This window comes from Lithobates pipiens, unplaced genomic scaffold, assembly GCF_037356315.1.
Source record: "Lithobates pipiens isolate NorthernLeopardFrog02 unplaced genomic scaffold, aLitPip1_a1.2 Scaffold_18, whole genome shotgun sequence".
NCBI classification, from domain to species: domain Eukaryota; kingdom Metazoa; phylum Chordata; class Amphibia; order Anura; family Ranidae; genus Lithobates; species Lithobates pipiens.
Genome location: NW_027507758.1, coordinates 549,878,025 through 549,887,893, shown reverse-complemented (window position 1 = coordinate 549,887,893; position 9,869 = coordinate 549,878,025). Strand labels below are relative to the sequence as shown.

The 9,869-nt window shown below is 41.3% G+C and overlaps 1 protein-coding gene across 1 annotated transcript in view; it reads right to left on the bottom strand.

Moving 5' to 3' along the window:
* Positions 1 to 1,040: 1,040 nt before the first annotated feature.
* FKBP1B (FKBP prolyl isomerase 1B) overlaps positions 1,041 to 9,869 on the bottom strand; it is a 125,940-nt gene continuing 117,111 nt past the window's right edge. Inside the window, exon 4 of the mRNA XM_077488873.1 lies at positions 1,041 to 4,983. Coding sequence (XP_077344999.1) covers positions 4,855 to 4,983 — 129 coding nt within the window. The 3' untranslated portion in view covers positions 1,041 to 4,854. The remainder of the gene's footprint in view (positions 4,984 to 9,869) is intronic.

Here is a 9,869-nt window from a genome sequence, read left to right as displayed (position 1 = left end):
CGTTTTTCCAGAGCCCAAATATGTAGCTCTTCTGTCTTCATTTCAGGCTGAAAAGCAACAAAATGTGATTCTTTTAAAGGGGTGATTCTTTTATATACCCACTGTATAGCCCTGGGAGGACGTATATAAGATTATAGTCTAAGTGACTATATTTGACTTACACTTCACACCTGCCCACTATCACACTTCCTTACCCAATAGACAAGTCTCAGCTATGCACATGGTTATACTGTTACATTGGAAATGTACTAGGGTCCCAATGGTTGCTGAATGATTCTCCCGCCTAGACAGGTCCTCAACAATGGAGGAATTAGTACACATCTCCTGAGTATAGATTGAACAACTATACACCTGCTGGCTTCACTTTAAAATCATCCTATCAGTAACATCTGCCAACGTGAGGGAAAACTCCATAGAGGAATCCCAAAATGATTCAAACGCCCCCACTCCCCTTTTTGTGCTTCTCTTCTCTTATGGCTCCCACCTCCTTTACTGCTAAAAAAGTTTTAAATCTTAGTAATCAAACAAGAAACTGTGGACCTGTGGGGGGTTTGGTAGTTTTAGACATGAGCAAAATCCCTTTTGGGGAAGACCTTAAAGTGGCTCTAAAGGCTCAATGTTTTTTACCTTCATGCATTCTATGCATTAAGCGTGTGATTTTTTATTTTTTTGAACAGATTAAAAAAATATTTTGAAAGCAATGGCTTTTTTTATTCTACTACTTTCCTTTTAAAACTGACAACACATTTTTAATGTTTGCCAACGTGTTTCCTATGCTTTGTTTGGAGATCTTTGCACCTAAAATTTTAGCCTCTTCCATTTGCCAGTGTAAGGGTGTCTCAACTTTCTCTTCCTATCTCTTCTATTGAAAATATCTCAACATTCAAAGCCCCAAGAAATCGAAAAGTTGAGTAGCCAAGTAAATTCTCCACACTTCATTAAAGACATTCATTTTAGAGTGAGTGTCTTCTGTTAGGAAAGAAATCACACATGGTAGAACAGGTTGTCAATTTTCTGAGTAAAAAAACACACCACACAAGTTATAAAACACAAGGTTTTTCATAAAATTTATTGTTTTGTTTCTTATATATATAGATCTGTATATAGGTACTTAAAGGAGAGGCTTTGTTTTGATCAGCAGCAAGCAATACGTACAGGTTTGAGTTGGTGTGGTACGGCAGATAACCCTTAGCTAATGCCCATTTGCGCATGGGTCGCGCACAGATTTTTCCAAGCACCTCCTTTCCTATGTGTACTGTAAGGCAGTGGGTTTATTTATATTTTTTCTATTTTTTTAATACAAGATTATTTGATTTAGTCATATTGTGAGTTATGTCACATGCAAATTAAAATTAAAAAACAAATCTTGCCTCCAGACAGCACAGCAAAGCTTCAGCAAAACATCATTGAAGTGTGTCAGTCTCAAACAGTGCATGAGGGCAGCCATTTTGTGAGTGGAACCAAGTCGTCCTGAGAAAGCAGCTTATCAATTCGCTAAGAATTTGTGACATCGAGAAGGCAGAAAGTAATAGCACAAACCTGATACTACAAAGCACTGGTACTATTAAAATAAGTGGTCTTTAAAATTAAATGTGCCTGATGAACTGTTAAAATTTCCCCTGAATGATTCTGATTGGTAATTGTATGTAACAATTCTACCTCCAAAATCTTACAAAATGGCTGCTTTCAATGTGTTTAAACAACATGCACACTTTTATCCATCTGGAAGTAAATCTTAAAACATAAAATGTACAACTTATAGAGTGTGTTATAGCCGGAGTAGCAGACTATTTTTTGTGTTGGTGTAGTTGAGTGTTTTTTTTTTATTTGCTTATCTTTCTGGAAAGCAATACAGTTTTAAGCTTTAAGACAAAAAACACACACAACACTTTAGAAAGTGAAAATGCCAGTAACAGCAATGAGTACTCCCTAAATAAGGAGCAGATTCATGATTTTTTTTTATAGGCTGAAACCAAGATCTGGGAAGATACTTTGATGATTTATAAAAAGGTGGTAAGGTAGTGATCCTTAGGGCTCTTTAAAGATGCAGTCCCTTGAACACCAAAAATAAGTGGTAATAAAAAAAAAAGCCTTCATGTCCTAAAAATATACCTCAGATATTACTCCAGAAGACAGGTAACCAGCAGGAATCTGCCACACCCCACAGATAACAGATTTCTGCTCAACAGGGCCAAATGGAGCATTCATGTTTGTGTAGTTTTACACCAAATGGAAGCAACAATGTATGAAGAGCTTCAAGTACCCCACCAAAAAACGATTTTTTTGGGGGGAAACCTGAAGCTGTCATTACTTCCATTTATTGTCTTGGAATTAAGGTGGTTTCCCTGTCTTTTTCCACCCCCCATTTTCCCGTTTTTGTCTATGGGAGATTATGTTGGGGATTTTTTGTGATAGGGACTGATTTTGTTAGTTGAACAGTTTGCCTCGTGAATTATAGCTTTACACTAAATATAGTTTTAAAAGTGTCTGTCATTTTGCTCATTATCCAACCCACTGACATTTATCGTTGCAATGCTCCCCAGCTTCTCCTTCCTCTATTGCTGCTAGGTATGGGCATGTGACTTCCACCCACATGATAGTACTATGGCTTAGTGAGCAATCACCAGGCCTTATTGCATGATAAACAGAGGTGAAATTATCAATTTCTATAATTTGTGGCAGCTAAATGTACGAATGAGATTATAAAGGGGTAAAAGTTGGGCATAAAGTGACTCTATCACAGTCTTTTTAACCAAGTTCCTACTTTAAGGTCTAGGCAATGTACAAAAAAGTTGTATCCTTAAAAACCAACCAGCAATAGGTAAAATCTGATTGATTGCTGTGGTTTTGCTCCCTGATAAATATGTATGTCACACTTGTACAGTATTGTGCAGTGTAACTTTATTCCAAAAAGGTTACAAAATGTAGGCACAGTGCACAATTCTGCATTTCCCTGCCTCAGTTGATTTAATTAAAAAATAAAGGTGTTGTTTAAACTACATCTATGTGACTGCAAAGCCAATATCTAATAATTTAATTTTCATATAGCTATGGAGGAGAGACTTTATAAAACAAAATTACCTTAAAAAGAAAACTGGCGAATGTAGAGTCTCATGACACTAACATCTTCGCATTTAAAAAAAAAAAAAATGTTCCTCTCTCTGGTGCGTGTTTCGTGGCATGTTTCGCCTCCTATTGGGGTTTCATTGTAGAGTTGTTGTCTCTGCTGTTGCTTGTTTTATAGAGTTGAACCCACAGCTTTGCCCACACCCACTACAGAAGAAGGGTGTTGGGTACTTGAGCAATAATTTGGACATGTGAGTAAACTCAAAAACAAAGAAAAAAAATTACCACCTAAATGAGCAACGTGTGTCATCCTGGTGTTCTGAAACTGCCTCTATAAGTTGCCAGAAACAGGACTACTTAAAAGGCCCAATACATACTGCTTAAAGGGCAACAGATAGCGTTGCCTATTTGGCATGCCATTTATAGCATCCTGACCATACGGTGCATCCTCATTCACTGACTTTTTGTTAATGCACTTTCACAGCTTAAGTTGGTGTCCCCGCCTTTTGTAAATCATCTCTCCACCCAACTATTTGTGGATGGCGGTGGACACCGTTTTCATGCATCTCTCTGGGATTCCAGATTTGTTGAGAGGTCTAACTCCTACTGTACCAAGGAGTCTCAAGGTTCCAGTGGCAGTATGTTTAATCGAAAATAAACATACCATGCAATGGGAAGAGTACAGCCCTTCTCATAATGACAGCAGCAGATAGCTTATGTCCCCCAAACATCAACATTTCCTCTAAACAGAGGCATCATTTTTGGATGACTGACCCTTTAAAACTCATATCTAGTGCATTTTATGGTCAGAACACTTCAAAGAGCTCAAGTAAATGAAGGCAGCTCCATTTGCCGCAAGAAGTATGTACAAGATCTAACTGTAAAGCTTTCAGTTCTTATGGCCAGGAACAAGCCAGATTTTGGATACATTCATAAGTGATCACAAGCCCTGTGATTTTGTGCTGAATTGTTAGGCAATTTGAATTCTGGTCTGTGAATGGCCAGCAATGAAAGCCAATGGTCTATCAGAAACCTAGGGTCCCTTTGTCTCTTTTAAGTCTTTCAGCTCATTTGTATACTGTTAATGTGTGGAATGTATGTTTTGCTGGCAGGAACTACATGATTTTAAGTCTGGGATCTACAAAAAGCAATCCCCTAACTGTAATATTTGGTGCTTTCAGTCTACCAGGCTTATTTATTAAGACAACCACAACCACAACGACTGCATGGCGCACTGCATTACAACAAATCATACCAATTGCCATTAACTACCATTCAGTCTTTGCATTTTGGTACTGTCTTATTGAAACAAGCTTGTATGAGCTTATGATGTATAAATAATTTGGACCTTCTGTGTTTAAGTGCAGCTATCATCTTTGCCCTACAAAAGCAGCTACTTTATGACTCGAATGGACATTCAAGCTTAGCAGTTCACTGGTGACATCATTAAGCCACAAAATGTCTACTTCCTTTATGAAGGCATGACAGGTACACTTAAACTGCTCAGTATTATTAAGAAAAGAGACGTGACCTACATAGGTTGACTGAGGATCACTTTGAAGCAGTCCTGTTATGATGTCCCTTTTTGTTGTCAGAGAAGACTGGGTTTTTAGCCACTGCAGTCTTCTCTGGCAGTGCCGAAGGGTTAATGACAAAACTGGTAACCCCACTGCTGAAGCGGTCCTTCTCAATCATACTGACTTCTGCAGCAGTGAGGGTAGTGTCAGTTGAAAGGAAGAGGAGGATGATGGTTTTGGAGATCTTTTGTCAGCCTGCCCCGCTACATGTTCATTCAATCTTCAGCAAATCCACATCGAAGATCAGAGTAGCGTTGGCGGGTATGACTCCTGGATGCCCCGTGGCTCCATATGCAACATCAGGTGTGCAGGTCAGTTTTGCTCGCTGGCCCAAGCTCATCTGGAGGCACAAAGGAAATAAAGGTTTTGAAATCTGCAATGTCAATGGACTGTATTGTTAATGCTTACACCTAAAGTTTATAATTACATATGTACAATAGAGACAGCCAACTGTGATCATTCCATATGAGAGCCATGCTCAGTGATTAGCAGTGCTGTACTTTGATTTTGTTTACTAAATTTGCTTTCTCTTCAACAGCTGAAAACATATGCTCTTTGGGGTCAGCTCACAAACAAAATCACGATAGCTACTGTTCCCTAAAGGATATATATATATATATTTTTTTTTAGGCATCTTTCTTAGCCCTTTTGAAACAAACGACCCACACCAGAAATGTTTACAGCCTGTGGCTGTAGTCTTCTCTTTGCTGGCCACATCTTTACAGTTAAACTCCTTATGCCCCATACACACGGTTGGAAATTCAGATGGAAAAAGTCTGATCGGATTATGTTGTCATAAAATCCGATCGTGTGTGGGCTCTATCAGACTTTTTCTTTCCGAATTTCCGACGGAAAAAGTTTGAGAGCTGGTTTTAAAATTTTCCAACAACAAAATCCGATCAGACTTTTTCAGATCGTTTGTAGAGAATTCTGACGCACAACGTGCCACGCATGCTCATAAAAATTTTGGAGACGAAAGCTATAGGCTACTGGCCTCTACGTAGATCGTATGCTATGAACGTCCCCTCGTTCTGAACGATCGGATTTTTCGACAACTTTGTGCGACCGTATGTATGCATGACTAGTTTCGGTCAAAATCCGTCGGAAAAAATCCGACAGATTTTGTGGTCGGAATGCCCGACCGTGTGTATGGGGCATTAGACATCTATGAGAGAAATCAACTGCAGGTCAAAAGCACCTTATAGTTAACTCTTTTTTTTAAATCTGAATAATCTCAGATATGCCTTAGGCCCCTTTCACATGTGCGGAATGGAAAAACTGACAGGCGTTGACCCGTTCAGACCCTCCATTGTCCTCTATGGAGCAGGGCATGTAAAAACTTCCCCATCTGTCTAGCGGATCGGATGGCAGTTGGGTGTAAACGGACAGGAGGTCAGTTTACATCCGACTGCCCATAGAGAAGAGCAGACTGTGTCTGTGTCCGATCTGCATAAGCGCAGCGGACACGGGCCTGTCATCTGCCTGCTCAGTGGGTTTTAGAGGACAGATTCCCCGCTAACATCAAATTAAAACATTAATATTAGACAGAAAAAAAAAGACTGTGAAAAATTATAGTGGTCCATTGCATTGATGGTCATTATAGAGGTTTTCTTTTACATTGGTGGTCAGTGTAGAAGTTTTCATTTTCACTGCTGATCAGCGTAGAAGCTCTACCTTACACTGGTGATCAGCGTAGAGGTATTCCCTTATACTACTGGTCAGCAGCATCAGAGATTACCTACCTGTGAAATAAGAGGACAGAGTCCTCTGGTGCCCACATCGCTGCCTCTGCCAGATGAGGACAGTGTTGAGGCCGGATGCTAATCACTTCTAATTTTCAAGGAACACCCTAGCAATCCCAGGGGGTAACCTAGGGTCCTTAGAAACTTAACCATGTTGGCTGTCAGTGGCATCGCTAGGGGGTGACTTTCGGGGCTATAGCCCCGAATCTGGAGTCCATAGCCCTGAGTCTCTGCAGGGGCCTCCAAGGGGAGGGGAGTCTCTCTGGGGACCCTGATGTAAGTGGGGGGCTCTCTGGGGACCCTGATGCAAGAGGGAGGCTCTCTGGGGACCCTGATTTTAAGGGGGAGGCTCTCTGGGGACCCCAATTTAAGGGGGAGGCTCTCTTGGGGCCCTAATGTAAGGGGTGCTCTCTGGGAACCCTGATGTAAGTGGGGGGCTCTCTGGGGACCCTGATGCAAGGGGGAAGCCCTCTGGGGGCCCTGGTGTAAGGGGGGCTCTCTGGGGACCCTGATGTAAGGGAAGGCTCTCTGGGGACCCTGATGTAAGTGGGGGTCTCTCTGGGGACCCTGATGCAAGGGGGAAGCCCTCTGGGGGCCCTGGTGTAAGGGGGGTTCTCTAGGGACCCTGATGTAAGTGGGGGTCTCTCTGGGGACCCTGATGCAAGGGGGAAGCTCTCTGGGGGCCCTGGTGTAAGGGGGGCTCTCTGGGGACCCTGATGTAAGGATGGGCTCTCTGGGGACCCTGATGTAATTGGGGGGGACTCTCAGGGGATATATATATATACACACACATATATATGTATATTACTGTATATACATGTGTAAGCCTGCCCAAGCATATGACTTTCTTAACTACGCTGCTATGAGCTCTAGCCCCAGATCTTTTGTAGACCTAGCAACGCCCCTGTTGGCTGTTCTAAAATATCTTAATGGCAGGAAGCAAAAACTAACCACTTCCAACAGAAAATAATGGTCAGCCCAAAGACATGCATTAGAGAACAAGATGGACAACGCACATTTACTAAATGGATTATTTTGTGACCCCACTTCCCAAAAAGCTTGTTAGAAAAGTGGAAAGTCCTAAAAATGCAACGCCACAGTGTCCAGAAACACATATAGCTTCTATTAGAGGCATTCCAGGAATGACATAGAGTCTGTGTCAGCAGCAGCGAGAGACTGGATTATGAGAAAATTGTGATGAAAATAAACACAGAGAAGGAAGGGGTTGTAAAATCTTCTGTATTAACATTTAAAAATAGCACCCTTATTTATAAAGCTGCCACTTTGGTAGCAGCAAGTGAGTACATGTCTGTAAATATAGACGATAAATTACTTTTATGCTGTACAAGTAATAAAAAAATAATCTCAGAGGGATAAAGTGGGCAAGAGATGTGCATTACACGATCTGATTTACAAGACAAAATTGTTGTTTTATTCTAGCTATAAGTTGCATAAAAATGTGCCTTTCTTTCACCTTTTTTTGGGACAAGGACACGGCTTCCAAGCTCATTTTTCATTATTTAGGAGAGGTCCAAAAGTTCAAATAATTTTATGAAAATAATTCCTGGTACATTTTACACAGAAGTCACCAAAAATGCATCATACACTTATTTAAAATGTATTTGCAGGAAAAACTCTTTTCAGCTTTGGAAAGAGTGGGGAAGGGCGAGAAACCTATTTTCTTGATGAATAGACGATGATGTATTGGTGAAAAATGTGGGTGAGATGAATGATGAGAACTAAAGGCCTGGACTATTCCTAATTATACATAATATAACTGGGTACTAACATTTATTGGTAAAGTTGATCCGGGGAAAATCCGATTGCCTCTCGGAGGATCAGGAAGGAATTTTTTCCCCTACTTTAGCAAATTGGATCATGCTCTGGGGGGTTTTGTCTTCCTCTGGATCAACTGTGGGTATAGAATTGGGTATATGTGATTGTATGATAATTTTTTTTTTTTTGTGGTTGAACTGGATGGACTTGTGTCTTTTTTCAACCTGACTATCTATGTAACTATGTAGCTATGTAACTTCTCAAAGGTTTCATAGGCTTCTTTTGTTATAGATTTTCCCATATACCCTATTCGGGTGACACCATTGCCACCCAGACTGAAATTATGGGAATCTTTTTTAAAAGAGACATCAGACAGTAATACAAGTAAGGGTCTTACCCTTCTATCCCTATCGTGATTTTGACTCTTGCTGTCAAGACAACAGAGACATCTTATACTTACCTCTCTTGTTGCCTGCACTGCCAATCTCTGCTATAGTCAAGAGAAAGTGCCAGAAAATGTCAGAAACCTGCCCCCTCCCATGCTAGTCTCAGAAGTTTGATCCACTGGCCCAGGTTCATTAGTGTCATGGTGGCTGGTGGAAGGAACCACAGAGCACAATAGGGAACCAAGAAACACTAGAAACATTGGATTCTTTGCTTGGCACACGCACCATGAGAGGTAGGTTGTGAATATCTACTTTTCAGGGGGCTTTTGTTTCCACATACAGTTTACCAGCAGTTTTTATTAAAGCGGAGGTCCACCCTAAAGTGGACCTTCCGCTCATTGGAACCCTCCCCCCCTCCGGCGCCACAATTGGCACCTTTCAGGGGGGAGGGGGGTGCAGGTACCTGTACAGTACAGGTATCTGCACCCACTTCCGCCGTAGATTCTGCAGAAGGTACGCCCCTTTTCACAGAATCTACGCCCCTTTCCGAAGGTCCCCCGCTGCCTGCTGGGAAACACACGGATCCCAGAGACAGCGGGGACCATCCTTATTGCGCAGCGTGACTCGCGCACGCACAGTAGGGAACCGGGAAATGAAGCCCGAAAGGCTCCACTTCCTGATTCCCATACCCAAGATGGCGGCGGCAGCACCCGAGAGACGATCGAGAGATCGGCTTCGGGTGCCGACATCGTGGGCACGCTGGGCGAGTAAGTGTCATTATTTTAAAAGTCAGCAGCTGCAGTATTTGTAGCTGCTGGCTTTAAAAAAAAAAAAAACAGCGGACTCCCGCTTTAAATGTTATATCACATTTTCAAACCCCTTCAAAGATACATTTTTTTTCTTAATTTTTGGGGGGCTTGCTTTTTGCATGGTTTAAGAAACAAACCTTGCACCCTGGAAGAATGAACTTCTGCTTTATGTCCACATTCATATACCGGAAGATGTTTATTAGGATCATCTTCATCTTCAAACTTGAGCTAATCTGCAACTTAGATGTATACTTGTATAATACAGGTGGTCATGGAGAGTTATGTCAGTCGGGCTATCAATTGATTTATGGAGACTTGAAGGTCTATGTATAAATACATTTACTATGCGAATATCTCAAGCATTTGCATAGCTCTAGTAAAAAAATCACCGTAATTTGTCTTATACATTTATTTCATATGATCCATCTAGTGGCCTATAAGTGGATCTTCACCCTGTTTTCTATTCTAATGCTCACTGGAATGCTCAAGCACTCCTATTTCATGTTTGGATAG